The following is a 26,443-nucleotide window of genomic DNA, read 5'->3' as shown; positions in this document are numbered from 1 at the left end:
CACATCTCTACGGGCCTTTTATTTGCTATCAATCATTCCGCACACGTCCGTGTGTGTTCATTCACACATCCGTGTGTTTAGACCTCATGGCTGCGTGGCGCGCGCTCACATGCACGCACACACGCAACTGTTTGCTTATTGTATGACTTTTTTTTCGTGACTGAATCATAGAGGATAGTGGGAGTTTTATTGAATAAGGGAGCAGACAGAAGGGGGGGAGAGAGCGAGAGAGAGAAAAAGAGGGTGAGAGGGAGGGAGGGATTCAATGTGTCCATACAGGCTGCGGAGTGTTTATTTATTTGTGCTAGATACCCCTTTTCTTTCTTTCTTATTATTTTTCAACTGATTTTTTTCCAAAATGAGGTTAAAGGTTGGATTCATCCTTCGAAGTGTACTGGTCATCGGCACATTTTTGGGGCTGGTTTTGCTTTGGTCTTCCCTGACACCAAAGGCAGGCGACGATAACCCGTTCGCTGGCGTTGTGGTAAAGTATCACTTTAATGGCCGTTAGTTATCTGGAGACGAGAGTGTTTTCGCTGTGTTTGCTGTTAATTTCACCATGTTTTAGTATTCAGGCGGGTCGGCTAGCATGATGATTAGCATGCTAACTGCTGCGGTTGTCATGGAGATGAGCAGCGAGAACTGACCGATGAATTGAATCAGACACAGGACGTTTTTATTAATCTTGAGAAGTATTTAAATATGTATTTCCATTTATATTAAACTCAAAACGCACATATGGATGTCAGCTACTAGCATAGAGAGCTAAATGTCGCTGTCAGTGTCTACATCCTCATAAGTACCAGCAAATTCAGCGAAAACCCGGAAGGTCGTTTCTGTTGTTACTGGTTGCTTAAATTTGAGACACGCATAATTAATTTAAAATAGCAGTTATTTAATATAAACATTTAATGTAAAATATATATATTTTAGGTGATCAGTCTCTAGATGGTTTGCTGTATCAGTAACGTTACTGATTATGGACTATGGTGTCTTCGAGATAGGTGGTCGATATGCTTGCAGACTGAATTAAATGATCAGCTCGAGATGAATAAGTGTACATGGACACGCATTTCTTTGCTTTCAGAAGAGATTGCACATAAATGCAAGTGACACGTGGCACATTGACACCTTTCTGTCAGCATCAGTCTGGTGTAGTTTGGCTTCTCTCTATGGTATTCAATTCTCGCGGATTTATTTGCACTGCTTTTGTACGGAGCATACATTATTTGTACATAGTTTCTTCTTTGTTTACTCATTTCACCTCAGGTTGTCTTTTGCATAATGGGTGCTTATGTAGGCTAAATGTTTACTTGAAAGTACTTGTCTGTAAACCTGTCATTTGAAATGATACTTTGGCCAATACTTATAGTGACCCATGTAGTATGATTAAATTAGCTAGAAAATTGAGCTTACATTCGAAGAGGGGGAAAAACACCTTAACGTTATTCAGAGGCTCAAACTGAGCAAAAATAGCCAATTTGGTTCAGTTTCTATTTAGATGGTCAAAAAGTAATATGAAATTCTGATAGCTTGTAAATCAGTGAGATTTTATGACAGTATAGCAATTAGCAAACTACAGTAAATGTCCATCTTGAAATATTATTACTGTAAATGGTTAGTTCACCCAAAAATGAAAATTATCCCATAATTTATTCACCCTCAACCATCCTAGCTGTATGATTTTCTTCTTTCAGCCGAACACAATCGGAGTTGTATTAAACATATCCTGGCTCTTTATAATGGGAGTAAATGGTACCAATGTTTTTTGAAGCCCAAAAGTGCAGTGCATCCATCCATCACAAAAAAATCCAGGACGTTAATAGGCCATTTGAAGTGAAGCGATGTGTTTTTGTCATAAATATTCATATTTATTACTTTTATACAGTCGAAAAATGCATCGCAATTACAAAAACGAATCACTTCGCTTCAGAAGGCCTTTATTAACCCCCTGGAGATGTATGGACTACTTTTATGATGGATGGACGTGCTTTTTTTGGCTTAAAAAATTATACCACTAACATTCTCACATTATAAAGCTTGGATATGTTTTAATATAACTCCAGTTGTGTTAGGCTGAAAGAAGAAAATCATATAGGCCTTGGCTTGAGGGTTGAGTAAATTATGTGATAATTTTCATTTTTGGGTGAACTAACCCTTTAACAACATAAACGCTATTTGTTACGTTTACTTTATTAAAATCGTTAAAGAATTCACAACAAAAAATCGTGTGTACCACAACCTGAGGGGGAGCATTTCAATGGAATTATACTTGCTAAAAAAGTATGAACTATCAGCCAGAGGGCAGAAAGCATGTAGTAGATATGGCTTTATAGGGTTAACATCTAACAACAAATTTCTAACAACAAATTTGTCTCATTTCATAGGTAGGAAGAGATGCAGATAAACTTCTGCAGCCCATCCCTCCCAATAATGACATGGCTGACCAGTTCAAGCCAGTTGTTCCTTGGCCCCACGTTGAAGGAGTTGAGGTCGATCTGGAGTCTATCCGCCAGAAAAATGGTGACAAGCCAAACCCTGAATTAAGAGCCCAGAACCAGCAGAATGTCATTCAAAAGCAATACGTCACCTTCAAGCCCCACACCAATGTTTTTAGCGAACCTGTGTTGAAGAAAGGGATTCTGGGCAACTTTGAGCCTAAAGAACCTGAGCCTCAGGGGTCCCTGGACGGACCAGGAGAGGGGAGCAAACCGTTTGTGTTGGGACCTGAGTACAAAGATGCGGTTCAGGCCAGCATCAAGGAATTTGGATTTAATATGGTAGCCAGCGACATGATCTCCTTGGATCGAACTGTCGGCGACTTGCGGCATGAAGAGTGAGTATGACGACGCACGTCACTCTGATTTCAGAATTTATTTGGGTGTGTGTGAGGGGAGAGTTGTGGGTGTGGTAGCAACCTATGTTTTTTGTTTTCTTTTGTTTCAGCATGCATTTGACTACAGTAGGCTATCTATTTATAAAATAATCTACATTTATTTTTTAGATGCTCAGACCACACACTATAGACAGTCAGGTTTGACATGTTGACTTTCTGAGTTATTTTTGTGATCACACCCAGAAAGATGAAAACGATAAGGACACACCTTTTCAAACAAGTTATTTCAGTGGCGTAATAAAGGAAGAAAAACGTCCTTTTGAGCCACGTCATTTCTGTTCACACACACACACACACACACACACACACAAAAAAAAAACTATGGTAATCCTTCATTTCTCACATAAATTTCACATCATTTTTGTCAGGTAAGACCATTGAACATAGAAGTACCTTGGTGTACCATGTATTGTAAACACCATGTAGCCTATGCAAATATCGAAAAGTACCATCAGATATTAACACTGTACTGTGTGTTGCAGTACATTAAGGAATGTATCCTATACCCTTTTCACTGAAAGGATGGTTAGTACTGGGTAGATAATGTGCTGCACTCTATTACTAATGTTCCAGACATTAAATAGGATCGGCATTATGGCCATAATTCAGCCACCAAAATGTTGTTTAGCCACGTCACAGCTGAATGATAAGCCGCAGTCTCTCTCATTAACTCCCCTCCAAGCTGGAAAGCTGGATTATCTGCCTGAGACTGCTTTATGAGTTCATACAGCTTCAGAAATGTCCTACCTGAGGCTTTAACAACATATTTGACCACTGTCCAGTTTGAACACAAACTCATTTTCTTTTTCGACAATAATATTATATGGTTACATTTCACACTTGGTATACATTGTCATTGGGCAATAGTTGATGGTATAAAAAGCATGCAGTGTTTTCACCATCTGCAGTTTAATTATTAGTAAATTTTATAGCGCTTTGGTCAGTGCTGTTTCTGTTGCAGATAGCCTGAATGGTGGCTTTTAAAGGGATAGTTCACCCAAAAAAGAAAATGCTGTCATCATTTACTCACTTATTTACTTATGCCATTCCAAAACTGTATGACTTTCTTTCTTCTGTATGACCTTAAAAGAAGATATTTTGAGAAATGTTTCTGTGTTTAATTGTACAATGAAAGTCTAAACTGTTTTGTTACCAGCATTGTTTGGAATGGCATGAGGGTGAGTAAATGTCAGAATTTTTATTTTTGGGTGAACTATCCCTTTAATGAAAATTTTATTTAACTTGACCAGCTTATTATCTAAAAATTATATTTATACATATTCAAGATGTCTTTATCAAAAAAAAACAAAAAAAGGAATTCAAGGTATACACTGTCAGTTTGCTTGTTCCATTGAAATTGAGCACATGAGTTGTAAAGGTACAATGTTGTGCCCTTTGAGGTACATGATCCTAAATATAACCAAATTCAGTCATGCTCATTCATTCAGCTGTGTTGTAATGTCATTGCTACATGTTTTTGACTTTGGCTTTTAGTACACAAATACGCATGTTCTCTCAAACTCGCTTCCTTCAGGAAAAACAAATTCTTTTCTAGTAGAGAAATCTGGATTGTGTCTGGATCCGAGTTAGGGCTGAAACAATAGACACCACTGTTCTTTGGTACAGGCAGGGTGCAAAGGTTTTCAACAGCTTATAAACTTGCAGTAGGGCACTAAATGTCACTGGGAAAAAGAGCACCGCTGATCTTTGGTGATATTATTATTAACATTGGTTAGTATATATAATATATGTGGCCCTTTTGAACTGATCAGTTGTGAGCCCGCAGGTGTGTGACTTCTCAGAGTGCAGCAGAGCTCAGATATATTTTTAACCTTTCACAGACGTTATGATTATATAGATTGTAGCATGATTACGTTATGGCATTTGTATTGGTTGTATTTTCTTTGGCAAACTAAGTTGTTGGTGAGTGTATTCGGTGATACCAACTTTTGTCTGAAGATGTCAGTGTTTACACACTTTGTTTCTTAGTAGTGATGTTTTGCTTCATTTCATAATTTAGTCATGCCTTCCTCATAAGTCAAACACACTGCAGCATGTTAGTCAAGTCAAGTAAGAATAGCTTTATCAATTTTGTAATTTAAATATTTGTTTGTTGGCACATACAAGTTTTTTGAGCCAATAACTTCCCTTTTGAAAAAGACAATGCTTATTGGCCAAGAATGCATAAAGTCCCAATTATTAGCAATTATCCTGAACTGTGACATAGAAGGAAGCAGACGAGGACACATAATCATCCATCTATTACCTGCTTTTTCGCCCAAATATTCTAGCCTATACTATATAACTATATATTGCAAAAAATATATATTTCGTCAGAATTGCATTTGAATGGCCGTCAATGGAAAATGCTTTTTAATTTATGAGTAAAATAAGGTGAGTGGTTTACATTAACTTGTTTTGAAGAGACCTCTTTTTGAATTTGTTTTGAAGACAACCACCACCACAAGGATCCGGGTTGACGTGCTTCATGATTCTGACAACCATTGTAGTTCTTCTAGAATTATTTTTTTGGCTACTATTTTTAAATCTCACATTTGACGTATAACTGTGTGTAATTTAGCCTATATTGTTGAGCAAAACATGAAAGTCTCTTCAAGTGATCTTTGCAAGACCCTATTTTAGAGACCGAGATAGCTGCAGGTTGATATAATGGGCGTGCCGAAAGGTGAATTGCTTTAACAGAAACTAACCCCTAACCCTACCCTACACCCTGACATACAGCTTTTGCTACCGAGGATAAAAACCTTTATCCACACCCCAATACCTTTCAGCACGGCGATGATGCAGTGGAAATTCTCAAGGGACCTCATGATGAATTGGCCCTCTGAGTTGGCCTATAAATGGACGTCACAACCGAACAGCTCCATTACCTCAGAGAGTCAGTGCTAAAATTAGCTAAAACATTTAACTAAATAGAATCCAAGTAGTTGAGAAGAACAGTTAGTATTAGCACTCGGATGGTGACAAAGTGTTTACAAGTAGTGCAACACACCTTAATCTCCAGCGAGATTGAATGCCATGGGAGTGAGTTGTTCTTTCAGTTGAGTGGCTTTACTGTGTTATGTAACACACAGGTTAGGCCTCTACACACTTAAGAACATTGAAACCTAAGTCTGATGCTAAAAGAGGTTAAACCACCTTAAGAAAGAAAGTATTGCTCTGGCAGTGTGTTGTGTTGCAGGCAGGAAACAATATTTTTTTTATGGTTTTGGGAGGGAAATTGTGTGTGTTTTAATCACATGCATAGGCAAATCTATGTCCTGTTTACTTAAGGCATCAAGAGTTTCCTCATCAATAGATTTTCTATTTTCTAAACTGATCAAACTTTTACTTTAAAACTTCTGTTTGCACTATGTAAGAACTTTACATATATTAAGCCCTAGTGCAAATAACCCACCTGGAACCTACAAACAAAGCCAAGTTGTTTGTGCATGCATATCCTTCAGTTTCATAGCTCAAATAGGTGCCTTTTCCCCACCACCTCTATATTTCAAATATATTAGAGGTGTCTGGAAGCTCAAACCTTCATAAAATAGCATGAAGTTTGTGCAATTCATTCAACAGCATTTCTCCCCAGTCCCACACACAACTATATTATTTACTGCAAGTGAATGAAACTGGATAAAGAAACTTTAATTTTGAGCTTAGAAAGAGAATGAGGAAGTGTAACTGGGCATTGCTTTCCCCCTGTGCGGAGGAAACCGTGAGCAAAGTTGCTGTTTCCTGTCTCACAAATTTCTTTCACTGGATAGAGGTGCATGCCAGTGTGTAATAATCTACCAATAACACATGATAAGCTGTGTATTCATGTGCAAACCCGTGAACAGTAATACAGACCAGACACGCACTTATAACATCAACGTTCACTTCCAGTACAGAGTGTGTTTTATAGCTGTTTATATTGTCTGCAGGTGTAAATACTGGCACTATGATGACAACCTCCTCACCTCCAGCGTGATCATTGTCTTCCATAATGAGGGCTGGTCCACCCTGATGAGGACGGTGCACAGTGTCATCAAAAGAACCCCAAGAAGATACCTGGCTGAGATAGTCATGATTGATGACTTCAGTAACAAAGGTAGTGTGAGCATTGAGCTTTGTTTTCATTTCTTCATCAAATACTCTAAATTGCAAATATGAATAGAACTCTAAATTGCAGATGTCTGTGGTTTGCACATTTTTTTTTTAAACTCAGCACAATGCTTGTGCAAAAAAACCCCATCAGGTCTGACAACTAAAGTCATATTTACACCACAAACATGGCAAAGAAAAAGTGCATTGATGCTGGTAGTTTTTTAATTAACAATCACAAAGGAACTATATCTATATCTTAATGACATTTCACAGTATTGTGACAGTAGCTCTCGGCTGTTTTCAAATCAATGTAGACGTAGTAACTGGAAGTAGTGTCACTGGTTTTTATGTCCCTTGCACATTTTATTGTTGCAACAGCCAAGCAAACAGGCAATAATCAAACACACTTTCCTGTCCTCCACAAATACCAATAAGTCTGAATCGTTTTATTTTATTGGTTATTGCATCCCATTTGGTAATTTAGAAGAAACTGAAAAGAAGATTCACCAATTCATTTAAGTGAAGTGTTCATTACTGTTTTCTACTTATAACTTTCTAGTTTTAGTGTATTTAGTGCTAATTAATCTGTAAATTAGATTAGAAATTAGAAAAATATAATATCATCTGATGCTGCTTCCCATTGACTAAAGGTAAGGACACACCAAACTGACCCTAAAGAACTAGCATTGATTAAAACCGACTGTGTTGTCGGCTCGCGTCGCCTGGGTTGGGGAAAAATATCTGTGCTTGAACACACCGAAAGGACTACAGGCGACTGTCAAGTAGCATCTGCATTCTGCTTGTAAAGGAGATGGGCCTAACTGTCTATTTAAGCAGATATATTCATCATTCAAAAAGAGAAAGTGAATATACTGCAGGTATACAAACCATAAACAAAGCAGCGCTTGCTGACTTTTTTTGCGCACGTTGCCCGATTGCTGACCGTCGGCTGACCGTCGGCTTGGTGTGTCCCTGGCTCTAAAGGCGGGCATACACTGTGCGATGTCTGTGCGATAGAGTAGATCACATGCGATGTAAAGCCAAAGCTCAGGATTTATGTGTTCACACTATACGGTCCGAACGTCGAGCTGCGACTTCACTGCTCACGCTATATGTGTGAAATATGCGCAATAAACCCCCGTGCCGGATTGCGCCAATAGACGATATCATGTATCCAGAAATATTGTCCAAAAAAGCATCAGCTATCAATATCAGGATGATTTAGCATTTCCAATTTATGTATTAAAATATTATTATTATTATTATTATTATTATTATTATTAGGGAAGGCCTAGGCTACTTTTATTATTAAATTGATAGGCTATTATAATTAAATTACCATGCAATAATTTCATAGCGCATCACTGCATAACCAACGCGCTGTGAGGATAATAAAATATTACATGGAAGCTTACTCCTCCTCATTGAAAATTGTCTAAAACATTTAGGTCGATTACAATGAGTTATAGGCATATAATTAATTATTAACAGTCTATAATATGTCCGAACACTGCAATAATTCATCAATGAAAATTAAAAACAGCTTTATTTAAAAAAAATTGTTTAACAAATTAATAAAAGAGGCAAAGTGTACATTGCAGGTGGCTTGGAAGAAGTGGGTAATGGTTAATCCATTTTGCAACACGAACTGGAGGTAAGCAACAGTAATTTGTAGCTATAGCTTGAACTACAGAACTTAAAGATCTCCCTCTTTTTTTCTTTTTTTTTCTGCAGATGAAAGTTCTGTTTTCGCGCAGGCGCAGTGAGGGAAAAAATAGGGCAGTTAGGGCAATCGGTTCGTAGCTCTGCTTCAACTGTGCGATATAGTCACGAGGAGCGACCAAAATTTGGTCCACTCGGGAGGACATGAACCATTGAACACGTTACGAGTCAGTTAACCAGATAATCGTGACTCGTGACTATGTCGCACAGTTGAAGCAAAGCTACAAACCGATTGCCCTAAACTCAGTGTTTTTTCCCTCACTGCGCCTGCGCGAAAACAAATTTAACCATTTCAGCTGCAGCAAGAAAGAAAATGAAAAGAGGGAGATCTTTAAGTTCTGTAGCTCAAACTAGCTACAAATTACTATTGCTTACCTCCAGTTCGTGTTGTAAAATGGATTAATCATATATTACCCACGTCTTCCAAGCCACCGGTGATGCTGCTACACCGTGTCTCTTTTATTAATTTGTTAAACAATGTTTTTGAAATAAAGCTGTTTTTAATTTTCATTGATGACTAATTATTGCAGCGTTCGGACATATTATAGACTGTTAATAATTTTAATTATATGCCTATAATTCATTGTAATCGACCTAAATGTTTTAGACCATTTTCAATTAGGAGTAAGCTTCTATGTAATATTTTATTATTCTCACAGTGCGTTGGTTATGTGGTGATGCACTATGAAATTATTGCGTGGCAAATTAATTATAATAGCCTATCAATTTAATAATAAAAGTAGCCTAGGCCTTCCCTAATAATAATAATACAATAATACTAATAATAATGTAATGCATAAATTGGAAATGCTAAATCATCTTGATATTGATAGCTGATGCTTGTTTTGACAATATCTCTGGATACATGATATCGTCTATAGGCGTAACCCGACACGGGGGTTTATCGTGCTGATTCGCGCATATTTCACACGTATAGCGTGAGCAGTGAAGTCGCAGCTCGACGTTCGGACCGTATAGTGATCCTGAGCTTTGGCTTTACATCGCATGCGATCTACTTGTTCAGTGTGAGTAGGTAACCTTGCTGAAACATCAAACAGTGTATGCCCGCCTGTAGTCGCGAGAAAACTGAAGTAGCGACAGATTTGTTTGTTCCATATTGTGCTGAGTGAAATGGATTATCAAAAAAAAAGAAAAGTAGGGCAGGCCAGGGACTTGTTTTTATCAGTCGGTTGTTGATTGGATAGAGGTAGATTGCCTGAATATAAGTTTGCAGTTGATAATAATAATTTGTTACATTTATATAGCGCTTTTTCTGGGTACTCAAAGCACTTCACATATGGAAGGGGAGGAATCTCCTCAACCACCACCAATGTGCAGCATCCACTTGGATGATGCGACGGCAGCCATATTGTGCCAGAACGCCCACCACACACCAGCTTACTGGTGGAGAGGAGACAGTGATGAAGCCAATCAGTATATGAGGATGATTAGGAGGCCATGATGGACAGGGTCCAATTGGCAAATTTGGCCAGGATGCCGGGGTTAAACCCCTACTCTTTTTCGAAGGACATCCTGGGATTTTTAATGACCACAGAGAGTCAGCACCTCGGTTTAACGTCTCATCCGAAGGACGGTGCTCTTTTGACAGTATAGTATCCCCGTCACTACACCGTGGCGTTAGGACCCACACAGACCACAGGGTGAGCGCCCCCTGCTGGCCTCACTAACACCTCTTCCAGCAGCAACCTGGTTTTTCTCAGGAGGTCTCCCATCCAGGTACTAACCAGGCTCAGCCCTGCTTAGCTTCAGTGGGCAACCAGTCTTGGGCTACAGGGTGATATGGCTGCTGGCAAGAGTAAGAGTAAGATGGTAAGAGTCTGGCCAAAGTTCCCAAAACCCAAGACTGAATTGTTCACAGTAAGATCAATAACATGCATTTAGTAAATCAGTTTAATATCACTTGATTTAAATATAGAACCTGTAGTGCACCAGTTTTTTTTTCTTTTTTTTTTTTTTTTTCTTGCTTGTCTTTTAAATGCTCTGGGATTTGCATGTTCTGACTGTTTTTCAGCTGTTACTGGTTTTTCAGGTTTAAGGAAGTGATGAATGGCTTTAGTTTTTTGATATCTCTCTCCTGAGAGTCTATTCTCTACTCATAAGTGAAAGAGACATATCTTTGCCACAACCTGTAGGCGGTCTGCCTGAAGACTAATGCTTAATGCTTGTTCATTAATATGGGGCAAGCAGACTGTTACTGAATGGAGATCATTACTCTTTAAGAGATCGCTCACAGGGGAACTATGAATGAATGCAGTGCTGCAGAATTAGCCGATAAGAATCGATAAAGAGCGTATAGGCTCAGAATGTTTTATGCGCTTTCTAGTAAAGGTCAGTAAAACTTTGTTCATGCTGCAAACAGCCCAATCTTTAGGGCTGACTGTCTGCACTGTTATTTTGCAAGTGGTCAAATCGGATCCGCTTGCTCAGACATAATCGATGTCTGCTATATCTACACTGGCTGCTGTAGTAATGATGTAGGTTTGAACAATATGCCAATAACCTTCTTTTACAACTGAATAGCAAGGTATAATTAACAAGTGCAGGCAGAAAGCTGAAAAGTTTATGTCCCCATGGAGCTCATGAGGTAATTTGGACAACATAAATAAAAGTGACATTTTTGTGTCTGTCAGTGTAGACAAAGCCTGAAAGTGTTTGTATGTGTTCTCTGTTTAGTTCATCTTAAAGAGAGGCTGGAGGAGTATATAAAACAATGGAATGGGTTGGTCAAACTGTTTCGCAATGAGAAGAGAGAGGGTCTGATCCAGGCCAGGAGCATAGGAGCCCGCAAAGCCACTCTGGGACAGGTATGGGCCCCATTATTAACATGCTGTTTAATGGTACTACATAAATGTACCTGTCTCACGCTGTGGTTCTGTCCTCAGGTGCTGATCTACCTGGATGCTCATTGTGAAGTTGGGATAAACTGGTATGCCCCACTGGTGGCCCCCATTTCAAAAGACAGGTATGACTTAAGCACTATAGGCCAGTTTTGTGCTCACTAAAAAAAGAGACTTTGAAGATAGATTTATCTTTTAAATATTTAACAATTGTTTAATATGCATGTGTTGGCTTTCTAGAAATGTTCTCTTCCTATTCATGTTGGTTTCATATTTAAAAAAAACACACAAAAAACTTGTTTTAAAAGAAAAGTTTAAATTTAATGAATTTAAAAAGGTCATGTGGTATAACCTAAAAGTAAAACATAGGATTTACCTTGCACCTCGAAAACATGTGAGTGCACACATCTTAATTAGAGCTGGAACGGCGTGTCAGTGTTATCTATTATGTAGATTATGCTCTGTTTATGTTCATTCCTAATCCACTGTCGTGTTTCATACTAAACAAAAATAGATACTAATGGCTAGTATGGCAGCGCCGCTTAATACGAGCCTACACATTTTCAGGACTCTCAACCACATTCTGCGACAGTAGCAAAAATGGCGATGTCCATAACATCGGGAAGTTTTAGCACAATTGACAGCGTGTTGTTAAATAAAAGGGGTCCAATCAAAGCGTGAGTTCATCCATCTGATATTTTAAATAACCAACAAGGACTTTAAATGCTTAGTAACCAGTAACCAGTTCAGAGAGTATGTTTGAGCAGCACGCCTCCGCCAACTTAAGTGAACTACACCCTTGATGATATACAGTTCACTGTGGCTCTCACATTATATGACGTGGCAGACAACTAGTTGTCCAGTGCGGTTCTGTTCATTCAGCGTGCCTTTGTCGAGAATGCGGTTGTGAGTCCTGAAAATGTGCAGGCGTCAAGTTCGTTTATAGAATAGGGTTGTCACGCTTGTGAAAAACAAAACTCTGTATGAACTAGTGTTGCACGGTGTACCAATACTTCAAAAGTATCGCGATACTCGGAAATTAAAAACGTCATGATACCTAAATTTATCAGTATCGATACTTAAAAAAAAACAAAAAAAAAACCGCCTCCCTATGGATGTCTGTGTTTTTTTCCTGACGCACACAGCAAAGAACCTGCCGCTGTCAGTGTCATGTGACAAAACACTACAGCGAGATGGCTGCATGTGCGAGCACAAGTGGTCCACGACTCGTAGAAAAAGATGATGCGAGGAGTGACATATGGAAGTACGTTGCCTACCTTGCTCTGTTGCACGGTGCACCGATACTTCAAAAGTAAATCGGAAATTAAAAACGTCACGATTCCTTAATTTATTAGTATCGATACTTCTAAGAATGACCGCGTTCCAGATGGCCAGCGACACACTGGCTGCGTGTCGTGTCCGTTTTTATTTCGGCTCCCATGTTAACTGCCTGCGTGACACACGCGTCTGGGTGCAGCTCGAGAGATGCGCGGAAAACGCGTGCATGCTAGAAATAGAACCGACGCCTATTTTTCACGCGACACGCAAGCGTGTTGGAAGAGTTTCCAGGCAAAATAGAATAGGAAAAGATGTTTCTATGTCATTTTGACACGAATACATATTAATAAATGACATTTTGATGTTTGAAAGTTTTGACATAAATACAATATAAATGTAATTTAAAAAAATATTATCGATTTTCAAATATTGCACCTCTTAATACAGAACGAATTATTCTGTAGCCTATTTTGCCATCAACACTGCCGACGTTGTCTTTGCTGCTATATATTTATGTTTAACATGAAGTATAGGCCTTCCACAACTCTCTCCCCACGTCAAATATATCAATGAGGCTTATCATATGTTACCAATATTGACATTGTTTAATATAATCGCTGTTCATATTTTTATTCAAAGTTCAGAATCAAGATAAAGCTCTTATGTTTCTTATGATAAATGAGATAATGCTGCTAAATTTATAAAAATTTTTACCTTGAATGTCATTGCTCTAATTTATTTTTTATATTTTGATATTTCATATTTTGTTCAAATGTTTAATATATCTGCTGTTCATATGTTCATTTATTAGTGTGTTATATGATTAGAATGTTGTCCCGGTTTTAAAATAAAGCACAGCAATGATATTTGAGAGTGTTTCTCCCTTTTCAGAAAAAGTATCGAAAAAGTATCGAAATCGCAATACTTGACTTGGTATCGGTATCGAAACAATAATTTTGGTATCGTGACAACACTAGTATGAACACAACTAAGTAGGGGTGTAACGATACCCTAATTTCACGATTCGATACATATCACGATACTGAACTCACGATACGATATTATTGCGATACTCCAAGACATATAATAAAAGGTTACGAAAAAATGTACTGTTGATGAAATGGTAAATTTGATATAACATTGTGGGTGTAAATGAATTGGCTTGGACAATGGTGACACCAGAATAAATATATTCATGATTCTGAACCTGAACCTGAAAATACAGAATTATTTTAGACGAATATGCTTGCACTCTGTCACTGGGTAGATATATTTAAAATAATGTAGGCCACTTTTTACTGGTAACATAAGACTTATAACATAAGCATTATCAGGACCCACTAATATTCCCCCATTATTATACATTATATTCAACATAATATATTGTAGTTTAATGTAGTACTGACTCTGAAAACTTAAATTTTTTCTCACAGGGTAATTTTTATTTTGGGTAAACTATCCACGATACATATTGTCACTATCCACGATACATATTGTTGCATTTTTGTATTGCGATATATTGTGACACGATATATTGTTACACCCCTACAACTAAGCGGTGCTGCCTTAATAGCCATTAGTATCTGCTCTAGAATTTAGTTTTGTGTGAAAAATTACAGCGGAATAGGAATGAACATAAACAGTACGTAATCGACATAATCCATAACGTCGACACATCGTTCCAGCCCTAATCCAAGTCATTGTTTTGAAAATAATTTTGAAAAGATATTTTTAGGCAAACACATTTTTTATTTTTTTTTATAAATATCATGAATTAATAAATATCATTAACTTTTTTTTAAACACCCAGTCTGAACTAATCTTCCCTTGTCATAAAAATATAAAATTATTTAAAAGACTTTAAAGAAGGGCTGCAGTCTCCTCTATGATATAGAGAGATTTTTTTCATATTGGTTCGACCACATGACTTTTGGTTTTGTTATTGGTTTTAGTTATTCAAATATTAATATATATACATTAATTTTCTTTTCTTTTTTTACATTATATTTCTAGTACACTACACAGGTGTGGTATTTTTTTGTATCTTCACCTAAATGTATTGTTAATACTGTGTTGTGTTAATGTTGCAGAACGGTCTGCACAGTACCGTTGATAGATTACATAGACGGCAATGATTATACCATAGAGCCACAGCAGGGCGGGGACGAGGACGGCCTGGCGCGAGGCGCCTGGGACTGGAGCCTCCTGTGGAAAAGGGTCCCTCTTAGCAGCAGGGAGAAGGCTAAGAGAAAGCATAAGACAGAGCCTTATCGGTAAACTTCCACCCTCCTATAAGCATGATCATTAAATCCATTCTGTCTCTTTCTCTTGTTTTGTCTCCCCCACCCTTTTGTGTGTGTGTATGTGTGTCCATGTTTGCTTGCATGGACGTCCCCCTTGTCTCTCCTCCATCCTCTGTGGCCATGTTCAGAACGGTGTGCACAGTGCCTCTCATAGATTCTATTAACGGCAAGACTTATACCATCGAGCCCCAGGGGGGCGGGGACGAGGATGGCTTTGCCAGAGGAGCATGGGACTGGAGCATGCTTTGGAAACGCGTGCCACTGGGTGTCAAGGAGAAGCAGAAGAGACTAACTAGAACTGAGCCTTATCGGTAATTTAGAGCCATAATCTTGAGCGGATTAGGGCTGACCACAACACGCATAAGTGGAGAGACTTTGTCTCTCTCTTGTAAAGATTGGTGGTGGTCTGCTTGTCTCTGCTTTTTTAACAGTTCATCTCTTTTGATGCTCATGCTGCATACTAACTGCTATGAAGTGGTCATAAAACAATGAAGTGATTTTAATAAAATACTTCATATATTATGACTCCAGTATGGCTGTTCTGGTTGAGTCGCTCAACTACTAGAATTTAGAAACTTAACTACTCACAGACCTTGCTTCTGCTTCTCTTTGCATGTAGTCTCCATTCTCTCTTGTCTATCAACTAATCTCTTCTGTGGTAGTGACTTGGGATAAGTCTACAACCCAAGTGTACATATACGCGTCACCAAACAAGGGAAAGTGTGTATGCTGTTGTTGCTTGAATTTTAACTAGAGCTTCATCTTTACATTATGCTATTTTCTGTGCACTCTTCTGAAAAAAAATTCTATGGTTAATATGACGTAAAAAGAGACACCAGAATTTCGCAGAATTATGTAGGCGCTGAGACAGAACATGGACAATTTATAAAAAAAAAATGGAACATCCTGATAGTATAATGGAAACATCTTGATTGGTTGTCAGCATTTTACTGCTTGGTTTGGTGTCTCTTCGGTTTTGTTCACGCTGCAGGGGAAATCCTTTTTTTTTTCTCTTAAATTCCTTCTGTTTTTACATATATAATTTTTTTCCAAAGAGTAAATTCATTTTAGTCAACAGCCGTGATGTGCATATTTTGCAGTTTGTTGTGTCTGTCAATGTTTTTCATTAATTCAACAAAAAAACTAAATTGATTTCAGATTTTTACTGCCTGTCTGAAAAAGGCCTTGTCTCTTAATGTTGTAAAATAGCGTATTGTATGTGTGTGAAAAGTAAGGGGTGAACATTCCTTATGAGTGAATTTGTGTGTCAGGTCTCCTGCCATGGCTGGAGGACTCTTCGCAATAGAAAGAGAATTCTTCTTCGAGCTGGGCCTCTATGATCCAGGCCTTCAGATCTGGGGAGGAGAAAACTTTGAGATCTCCTACAAGGTAAACTTTTAGATATAACTTCTAGAAATTGGTAGTGGTCTCAATTAAAAATTGTACTCGATTTTTTTTTTTCCCCCACAGAAGTTTGCATAAAGGTTAATTATGTGTTCCTAAGTTTGTTTTAAAGGTATGGTAGGTAATTTTTGGAGAGCTAGCTTTGAAAGCATGAGATCCCACCCTCCCTTCAGAGCGTCTACAAAGCCACACCTCCTCCAAAACACATGAACGCTTACAGCAAGAAGCAAACAAAAGCGTCACGAGAGACGGCGTTAAACTACCTCATGTCTCAAAGCGCATTAACATCACAATAATAATGAACATAAAAAAACTTAAAGCACTGACCTATATCACCTGACTGCTGCAGGTGCAGGTTCATTTCACCATTGATAGTGTCGCCATTGAAACGTATAAATTCGAATCAAGAACCACTCCGACTATAACGTCACAGGTTTTGATCTCTTCCAAATTACAGTAGTTATGGCGTGAACTTAGCATAAGCTTGTTGTTTTGGTTCAGGAGGAACTGTAAAAGGTGGCTGCTGTTTCTGTTGCGGTAGAGCTTTAATTCTCTGCCCGAGCCCGAGCCCGGACTCGACCCGACCCAACCCGCGGGCCGGGTCGGGCCGATATTTCCCGCCACTGTCCTCGGGCCGGGTCGGGTCGGGCCCTTGATAAAGCACGTCACGTGTCATGCGCAGCGTCTCGCACTCGCAGTCTCACACGCGTGACGCATCACACCTGCTGTGCGTGCTATAGGCTATTCTGTTGCTATTCTAAGTGCGACATGGATCTTGAAGAAGCAAAGAAAAAAATTAAAACAGGAGAATTAACTTTGAGCAAGTTTGGAGGAAAATCGGAGGTATGGACACATTTTAAACTAGTCGTGGGGAGTGACAACATAATGTGTTGGCTCTGTCTCGTGCATTAAATGCGCACGCCGCTCGCCTATGACAGCAAAAAAACGGGGACTTCGACGATGAACAGACAAGCAGTCTTGCCATGACAGAAATTATTATAGTAGTCAGCCTCAGGCCTCAATATCCGCTTTTGCTACTTTTCCGATCCATTTCTGAATAAACAAACAACGCAGTTTGCATGCTTCTTCCTTGTCGCATTAGGTCTATTCATTAAGATAATAATTAATGAATGCACGCACAATTATGAACTTGATAAATGATACAGATATGTTTTGCACAAACAAATGCCTTTCAACTTACATGTGCAAAATTCAGAATTAAATGAATGTGCTGCAATTTGTACAAAAAGAGTCTGTAGTAGCCTACGTGTTTTAGCCATTGAATAAGCACATAGTTTCAAGTTTAAGTTTTGTTTTGAAGAAAGCTTTTCTTTAAAGTGAATTTCGTTTAGTATAAATTGTATCTTAATTTTAATACATTTTTCATCAACCAATTGCCTGGATTTAATACATAAAAAGCAATATAGCAGATATTATAATCATGACATGAAGTCGCCGGCGCACCGCGGTCACTTACACCATTTGAAACTCGTAACACACGCTGTCACCGAATTTACAAATGCACATCTTGCTTGTTGCTCACACACATGTTTAAATAACAATATGTTGAAGTAACATTATTAATAATAATTAATCTTTAAGAATATTTGATTGAATGCTGAATGTTGTGCTTGTTTAATTTAATAAAATAATGATTTGTGATAATTAAAATAATTGAATATTGAATATTGAGTGGCCAATTTTTGCTCATTTATTAATAGTATGTAAATAATATAGCCTATATAGCTGCGCAGCTCCACCTGTAGCCTTAATAATCTAGCACAGCAGCACCTGCTTAAAAAAATTCTGGCGCCGCCCCTGATTATAACGGCCCACGTATTAAAAATGGTCGGGTTTAAATCGGGCTCGGGCTCATAATTACAGTGAACGGGTCGGGTCGGGCCGGGCTCGGACACAACGTGCTCGGGCTCGGGTTGGGTCGGGTTTGATTTGTTGGTCCCGATTTAAGCTCTATGTTGCGGTGCTCGGTGACTGGCATCTGTCTAATTCGTAGCATGAAACGTGCTGATGTTGTGTGACGTATGCACGAGCAGGGTGTGCAGAGGTATGCAAATACATACGCTAACAGGCAGATATGACATCCTATCATTGCATTCGGACTGAATAAACAAACATTTTATGGTCCTACACCATCCACAGACAAGATATATCCATATAAATATATTTACACCACTTAACTTAGTGATTGCTATTAGGATGTAAAGAGACTTTCAACCAGCATAACAAAAAAAAATCTGGAACAAATAACCTACCCTGCCTTGAACATCGTCATGAAACGGAAGTTGTGATAGTCTTTTCTTCCCTATTGTGATGCATTTGGGTAAGTGAAACAAAATGTTGGGTGGGACTTGAGGAATTGATTGGATGGTTGGATCATTGTGGTTTGCTATTATTGTGATCTCATGCAAGTGACAGGTTGCCCTCGAGCTGGTAAACACATCATCACAGAAGAGAACAAGAGATGGGTTATAAGAGGGAGGGGTTATAAGTTATTTTGATTAAAGATAACAAACAATAACGATGTTCACAGATAAATAATTTATAATAACTACTGTGATATTCCATAAAATATTCCATATTTTGATTTAATGGTGACTAAGATTGATTTGATTTTTTGTTTGTTAATCTTTTTGAATGACATGGAAGTGACCAATCATAATCAGTATTCAAAACAGTCAGTTATTTCTGAATAATGATCTGAATTGCACCGAGCAACATAGTTAGCCAACTTGAGCAGTTTGTTTGTACGTGGACACTTTCTGAATCCCTGCCATGTGTGTGTCCTGTGTAGATATGGCAATGTGGTGGGCAGCTTCTGTTCGTGCCATGTTCACGGGTGGGGCACATCTACCGTCTGCAGGGCTGGCAAGGAAACCCACCTCCTGCTCATGTAGGCTCATCCCCCACACTTAAGGTCAGTTTTACTCTTTTTATTCTATAATCAGAACTTTCTGAATCTGAAAACAAAACTGGGTCAAAGCTATACTTTACTGATGCACTTTAATCCAGTCTGTAACCTCCCTTCTCCTTATTGGCTGCATGTAGAACTATGTGCGGGTGGTGGAGGTGTGGTGGGATGAGTATAAAGACTATTTCTACGCCAGTCGGCCTGAGACTCTCACGCTGGCCTACGGGGACATCAGCAGCTTGAAAAAGTTCAGAGAGGAACATCGCTGCAAGAGCTTCAAGTGGTTCATGGAGGAGATTGCCTATGACATCCCTCTACATTACCCACTTCCTCCAAAGAATGTCGAATGGGGAGAGGTGCAAATATGTAGTTATTCAAGAAATGGAGAAAATGCAGTTGATTAAAGTGATAGTGAATGTTGTGGAATTTGCTATTATTCAGTCGCTTTTTCTTTCGATAGATCCGTGGGTATGAGACCAGCTACTGCATTGACAGCATGGGCCACACCAATGGTGGCAATGTAGAGATTGGGCCTTGTCACAGAATGGGTGGAAATCAGGTATAGGGAAATGTTTTAGCAGCAGTACTTTGCTTTGACCGTTTTTAGAACGAGTTTTTGATCTCGTTTCAATTTGGCATTTCTTCAGCTCTTCAGAATTAATGAAGCAAACCAGCTCATGCAGTACGACCAGTGCCTGACAAAAGGAGGAGATGGATCTGCCGTCATCATAACGCACTGCAACTTGAACGAGCACACGGAGTGGAAATATTTTAAGGTATGTCACGACGGGTATCAAGAGATGACAATGAAAAAAACGTTTACATTTATTAAACATGGTTAATGTTAAAATTGTATTATTATCTGTAGAAATTATCATTTCAAGTCTCTTATGTTCACCAAAGCTGCATTTATTTGATGAAAAATACAGTATAAATAGTAATATTGTGAAATATTATTACAATTTAAAATAACTTTTCTGTTTTAATATATTTTAAAATGTAATTTATTTCTGTGATGGCAAAGCGTCACATGATCCTTCAGAAATCATTATAATGTGTTGATTTTGTGCTTTTCTTGTTATCAATGTTGATTTTCAGGATTCACTGATGAATATCGTTTATTTGAAATATATATTTTTTTTAACTGTGTAAAAGTCCCTTTTGATCGTTTTAATGCATAGTAAAACATAAAACAATATCCCTTAGTTAACAAACCGTAACAATTACTAATATTTTATACATGAATACATTTAATAATGCTGTAAAAATATTTTTTTTAGTTCATCATACCTAATTTATTAACTTTATTATAAAGTGTTAGCAAGCTTGATTCCGTACCTTTCTGTATCAATTCTTCAGTGAACTTTTCCAACTCTCCTGATTTCTCGTAGGATCTGCATCGATTCACACATATACCTACAGGGAAATGTTTGGATCGCTCTGATGTATTGCACAAGGTTTATATAACTGACTGTGACAACAGTAAGAGCTCGCAGAAATGGGAAATGAACAACATTGTGGCAGTCTGAGGAGCTGGCTTTACTGTCTCAAATGTGCTTCAAGGAAAACCACTGAACTACAGAAACATGTTTTACCAGTATACATGTGACTAATGAAGTTTTAGTCTTCGCCACAATAACTGAACTCTGATCATATTTGTTTTTTTCTCTCCATTGAAGACAATGTTTACATCGGTTCATCCCCAGTGTCCATTGCATGGGTTTTTCTTTGGAATCTGTGGATTGGAGGGGTCTACCTAACAGAATGTTTTTATCTTTTGTAGAATGTGCACAATGTGTGCTGAGATAAATTATCTAATGCCACTTCTGTTGCTGCTCCATTATAAAGTAAAGTTTGTCCATCAAGTACTGGGATGCATATATTTTTTTAACACTGGAACTTCATTATGTTTGAGATGTCAACCTGCCACTTGAACTTTTTTCGTCTTTGGCACAATGGCACATTTTTTGCCACATTCTATGGGTGAAGAATGGGAGTGGAAAGACGAGGGAAATGAGGACATGGGGTCAACAATGAAAAAAAAAAGTGATGCATTTATTTTTGTCTACTGCATAAATGTTTGGTTGGTTGAGGGAACATTTGTTTACTTGTTTGTGAAAATCATTGATTGATTATTCTATTCATGGCCAAAAATCACAAGCAAGTGGAGCAAAGTTATGTTTTAAGGGCGGGAATGATTGCAATGTGTACATTTTTGTTTGTTTTGTACAATGTAAATATGATTATTTCTAAATTAACATTTTGAGATATGGTGGGTTTCTGAATGAAGGTGTAAATATCTAACTTATACTGGCTGTTTTCTCAAGAAAATAAATGGAACATTTTTACCAGTCTGTTGCTGTATTAAAGTTTTGTTTTTAGCAGGTTGTAAGCACTGATATTTCAACCATTTAGATGATCACGGGAATTAAGTTGGAAATATTTTTTGGTTTCCAATCATTTAAAATTATTATATTTTATATATTATATATATTCAAGCATAACTTCAAGTTATTAGTTGATAAATTGTTTTCTGAGTTTGTGAATTTTAAGCACCCCCCTTTAATATAGAAGTTATAAGCTTGTTTGCAGTGTTCTTGGAAAGTGCCTGCTAATGTGGAAGTGATCCCAGTATACTGTTCATATGCAGATTAGGTTGTTCAAGGCAGTAGGTGAGCAGATGTCAAATGTACAATATACATCTATTGTCACTGCATAGAACAATACACCCAACCTATATAGTGGACCACATGTCACATGACCAAGCAGAAGGACATCTCAGCCCAAACATAAATCATTAAAGCACTTAATTGTAACTCTGGTTACAGATTAAGTTACATGTGCATTTATGCCTCTTATTTTTTCAGATCAAATTATTCACGGGTGAGATTAGCATTCCCTTCAGGGTAACCTGATAACCAACAATTAAGAAACAAACCTCAATATAAAGGGATAGTTCACCCAAAAATTTAAATTGTCATTACTTGCTCACCCTCATGTTGCTCCAAATCTGTATGAGTTTCTATTTTCTATTGAACACAAAAGATGATATTTTGAAGAATGCTGTTATCCAAACAGTGGACAGTAGCCATTGACTTCCATAGTAATTTCTCCCTACAATGGAGTCCATCAACATTCTTCAAAATATCTTTAGTGTTCAACAGAAGAAACTCATACAGGTTTGGAACATGAGGGTGAGTAAACGACAATTTTTCATTTTTGGGTGAACCATCCCTTTAAAGTCAGTAACAATTACACTCCATAGTTATGGTCTCACAATAGCATCATGGCCAGTCCACAAGAAACTAAGCCTAATTTAAAACACCAAAATTTTAAGCTGGCTTGTTTGAAGTAAAATAGTGCAAATAGTCTGTAAAACAGCCAAAGCTGAACAGTTTCAATTTAAAACTAAAATGCTTGGTTTAATACAATTTGCTTAGGCAATGATTAAATTAGTTTTTATACCTCAATGATATTTAATCAGGACCTGTTGCTATGAATAAATGCGGTCTGACAATATGCAGTATGAACAAATTCTGCAAAAATCTTTAATAAGTCAAATGAAGTCAAAATTGCACACAGTGGAAAGGGAAACTGGTCATAATATACAAAAATTTAATAACAAAAAAAAAAAAGATTTCAGTCTACACAACTTTTAAAGCTCATTTTAAAAATTGAGACACTACACAAATTGTTCCTCATTTGTCTTAAAATGGCAGTAGAAATAATATGAAACAGGGAAAGAAAACAAGCAACCACAGCTATCAAGACAAAAAGCAGTGCTTAAAAAAAAAGCTGTTACATTTACAAAACAGCACATGACCTCAATATGTATTCAATTATACACATTTCTGTACAGGTCTTGAAAAATTTAAATGCATTCACATTGTTTTGCAAACAACTCAGCTCAAGTTTTCCTGATAGTTTAATCGTCATCATCATCCTCCTCTTCCTCGTCCTCTTCTTCCTCATCATCCTCCTCCTCGTCGTCATCATCATCATCATCAGCTTCCACCTTTTTTCCTGCTGGCCGGCCAGGTCCACCCTTCTTGCCACCCTCTGCTTTTGCTCCTTTGGCGCGATATGCAGCAACGTCCTGGTACACAAATACTTGTTAACACGAGCAAAACGCCATCAAAAGTACCTGAATTGGGCCAACCTTTACCTTTTCATACTTCTCCTTGAGCTTCATGGCCTTCTGCTCATATGGAGACTTTTCCTTTGGTGAAAGCTTGGACCACATTTCCCCAAGTTTCTTTGCGATGTCACCAATAGAGATGCCAGGGTTGTCGCCCTTCACCTTCGGGCGATGGTCAGAGCAGAAGACAAAGAAAGCCGATCTGATGACGGAAGAAAAATTACTTAAAATAAATATTCAAATAAAAGAAAAATCTCAGGGGTCCATTTGTGCACTACTTACGGTGGTCTCTTAGGAGCATTTGGGTCTTTCTTCTGCTTTTTCCCTCCTTTCGCACCTTTAGGAGGCACATAAGTTTTCATCTCCCGTTCATAGCGGACCTTGTCGGTTTTGGCCATTTCTTCAAATTTGCCCTTCTCCTTAGAGGACATGGTCTGAAAAACATGAGACTATGATTAGATTGTGCCAGGCAGGCGCAGTGTGTCTCCCTTTATCCTCCCGCCCTACATTTGCCTCAGTCACTTGAGTAACAGATGCATCGTGTAATTCTGCCCCACCCCCCCTCCCTAACAACAACCACCACCCCCCGGAAAAACATTGAAGCAGCCCTTCTGTTCAGCTCACCTTCCATCTTTCAGAGCACTTCTTGGAGAACTCTGAGAAGTTCACCGATGTCCCTGGATTTTTCTTTTTATGTTCCTCCCGGCAGGTTTGCACAAAGAAGGCGTAAGAGGACGTCTTTCCCCTGGGCTTAGTAGGATCCTTACCCATGGCTGTAATGTGCTAAAAGTGATAAAGAGACAAAAACCAATTTAAAAGAAAATAACCCTCAGAAACAGCAGCATGTATTGTTCAGTCAAAACCTATGTTGTTGCTTTGTGCGCTAGCAAAGCGACGGAGAAACGATCGCGCACTAAACGCTAGTTAATCCGATCAAGTTCCTGCTTCGTTTTCACCAGATCACTCAACTAGAACAATAAGCGTCCCTCCATTTTGTTTTCCCGCCTAAACTGCAGGAAATATGCACCATAATGTATGAAGGCTATTAAGTTTCAGACTCTAGTCGTTGAAAGTAAATAAACCAAGTAACGTTAAGTTTGTACGGCACACAACTTTAGCGCACTTTTAGCCGCTTCGGTCTCACGAGCGCTGCGCTCCATTACGACCTCGAACTCAAGCCAGCCATGGCTGCTTACGCTCTTAACTTCACGAGATCACTAAGCTGGTAAAATCCTTTAAATCTACTTGCTCGCGTAACCAGCTACAAAAAGCTACAGCTGAGATGATAACACACTTTTTTTTTTTTAAATAAACAACACTTTGCTTGGTTTCAACTGTAGTAGCTGTAAAAAGTATTAAAAGTATCATACAAGATTCTAACGCGACCGTGTAACGTTATCTTTCTCAGACATATTCGATAAAAGCTCAAGTTTAAAAGATTTATCGGGTACATTAAGACATGCAGCTTACCTCTAATCAGCCTCAACTGCTCAACACGTACTCTGGTTGTAAACTGTTGTTTTGTAGCTGTGCTGCAGGGCGCACAAACTTGATTAAATGCCCATAGACTCCACCCTCACAGCTCTCGTCTGATTGGTTGGGACACGTTCGAATTTGAATCAGGAACGTTCTAGACACGGTATTGAATTCTTATTGGCTGTCTATGACCGCAGTCAAGTTTCTTCGTGAAAATTAGATCCAGATGACGACGCCACTGATCTCGTCAGCTATTGGTTGAACTAGGGATTTAAAATAATGAGCGGTAAGTCTTTGAATCAAGGAAATGCGCCCCAGTTTCGTTCTTCTATCCAAATGACTTTATGTAACAAATATTAATACGTTGCACATTCTGAGTAAAATTATTTGAGGGAGGATCACTATGACAAACAGAATTAGGGTTCGAAGGCTTTTAGTTTTAATTGGCACAAACAACGTCGCGCCATATGGACAAAAGCTGAAGTCTGAGTTGATGCGGGTTTAAAGAAGGCACGCCCTGGGTCTCTGCTCACACCTCCTCCCAAGTTAAAACCAAGTCATGGCTACTATGATTTTTCATTACTATGATTGTTTTCCCATTTAAATCTAAAAATCTTGCCCCATGTTTCCAACGCATTTTTTTTTATATAAATTTGTCTAGAAGATAAGTATTGCAGCAGCGTAATCTGCACATTTGGACGACACATGAGTAAACACATGATCACGTGATACTTTAACCTTTTGTGGGGGAAAGGGCGTTCGTTTGTCGTTAGAGTAGCCTACCATTGAATGTTATAAAGACAAGTAATACAACAGAATACAAATATGACAAACAGAAGACAAAGATTGCATAGTTCACTTAAACATACTTAAAACTGTAGTAACAAGCAATTATTTTCTTCTATTTCTTAATATATTTAAGAGAAATCTGTAAGAATATCTGCTAGAATCACTGTATAGCATTAATAACAGCATGGCCTGGACAAATTATAAATTGCTGCTGTTGTATTATACAAGTTATGTTATGAAATTGTGCCAGTGCTAATGTCATTTACATTATATATATATATATATATATATATATATATATATATATATACACACATATATATACACACACACACACACACACCCACACACAAAAGACAAATTCTAATCTGAAGTGTTTGTCTGGGCAGTTCAAGCCAGTTCCATGAAATATGTGCCATCAAGATTCATTGTGGAAAACACTCTCAGCTGTTCAGACAACTGAAAGGCCAAGGGGGGATGGACAACTGGAACTCTGCTGAAATGTATATGAAGAACAAGAGCAGTTTGGTGGTATTTAAAGAAGTGAAACTTTTA

At 38.1% G+C, this 26,443-nt stretch overlaps 2 protein-coding genes across 4 annotated transcripts; one reads left to right on the top strand and one right to left on the bottom strand.

Annotated features, from left to right (window-relative positions):
- On the top strand, nucleotides 1-21,839 carry galnt7 (UDP-N-acetyl-alpha-D-galactosamine: polypeptide N-acetylgalactosaminyltransferase 7). 3 transcript variants are annotated; one of them, XM_084105821.1, is made up of 13 exons: nucleotides 40-484; nucleotides 2,388-2,836; nucleotides 6,829-6,995; nucleotides 11,408-11,538; nucleotides 11,617-11,696; nucleotides 14,940-15,122; nucleotides 15,281-15,463; nucleotides 16,424-16,541; nucleotides 19,369-19,491; nucleotides 19,623-19,841; nucleotides 19,946-20,044; nucleotides 20,133-20,261; nucleotides 20,877-21,839. In XM_084105821.1, exons 1-13 carry the CDS (start codon nucleotides 359-361, stop codon nucleotides 21,012-21,014), a joined length of 2,145 nt encoding a protein of 714 aa, XP_083961947.1. In that variant the 5' UTR covers nucleotides 40-358; the 3' UTR covers nucleotides 21,015-21,839. The 3 variants fall into 3 exon arrangements, with proteins under 3 accessions (XP_083961945.1, XP_083961947.1, XP_083961946.1); XM_084105819.1 differs by lacking the exon at nucleotides 14,940-15,122 and having other exon boundaries at nucleotides 1-484; XM_084105820.1 differs by lacking the exon at nucleotides 15,281-15,463.
- Nucleotides 21,840-23,006: 1,167 nt separating this feature from the next.
- hmgb2a (high mobility group box 2a) lies at nucleotides 23,007-25,294 on the bottom strand. The gene is made up of 5 exons (XM_084106742.1): nucleotides 25,094-25,294; nucleotides 24,248-24,406; nucleotides 23,906-24,057; nucleotides 23,651-23,825; nucleotides 23,007-23,581 (listed from the first exon to the last, which is right to left on the bottom strand). Exons 2-5 carry the CDS (start codon nucleotides 24,392-24,394, stop codon nucleotides 23,411-23,413), a joined length of 645 nt encoding a protein of 214 aa, XP_083962868.1. The 5' UTR covers nucleotides 24,395-24,406; nucleotides 25,094-25,294; the 3' UTR covers nucleotides 23,007-23,410.
- Between the last annotated feature and the right edge of the window lie 1,149 nt (nucleotides 25,295-26,443).

The sequence above is a fragment of the Abramis brama genome (genome assembly GCF_963993115.1).
Source record: "Abramis brama genome assembly, chromosome: 2".
In the NCBI taxonomy this organism is placed as follows: domain Eukaryota; kingdom Metazoa; phylum Chordata; class Actinopteri; order Cypriniformes; family Leuciscidae; genus Abramis; species Abramis brama.
The sequence above is the reverse complement of the archived record's forward strand: the minus strand, read 5'-3'. Positions and strand labels throughout refer to the sequence as shown.

Excerpts from the sequence above, each read along its gene's own strand:
- galnt7 (XM_084105821.1), top strand. The coding sequence starts at position 359 with ATGAGGTTAAAGGTTGGATTCATCCTTCGAAGTGTACTGGTCATCGGC. Across the intron at positions 485-2,387 it reads ACCCGTTCGCTGGCGTTGTG|GTAGGAAGAGATGCAGATAA; the intron begins GTAAAGTATCAC and ends CTCATTTCATAG. Across the intron at positions 2,837-6,828 it reads GGCGACTTGCGGCATGAAGA|GTGTAAATACTGGCACTATG; the intron begins GTGAGTATGACG and ends TATTGTCTGCAG.
- hmgb2a (XM_084106742.1), bottom strand. The coding sequence starts at position 24,394 with ATGGGTAAGGATCCTACTAAGCCCAGGGGAAAGACGTCCTCTTACGCC. Across the intron at positions 24,058-24,247 it reads AGTGCTCTGAAAGATGGAAG|ACCATGTCCTCTAAGGAGAA; the intron begins GTGAGCTGAACA and ends CATGTTTTTCAG. Across the intron at positions 23,582-23,650 it reads TCAAGGAGAAGTATGAAAAG|GACGTTGCTGCATATCGCGC; the intron begins GTAAAGGTTGGC and ends TTTGTGTACCAG.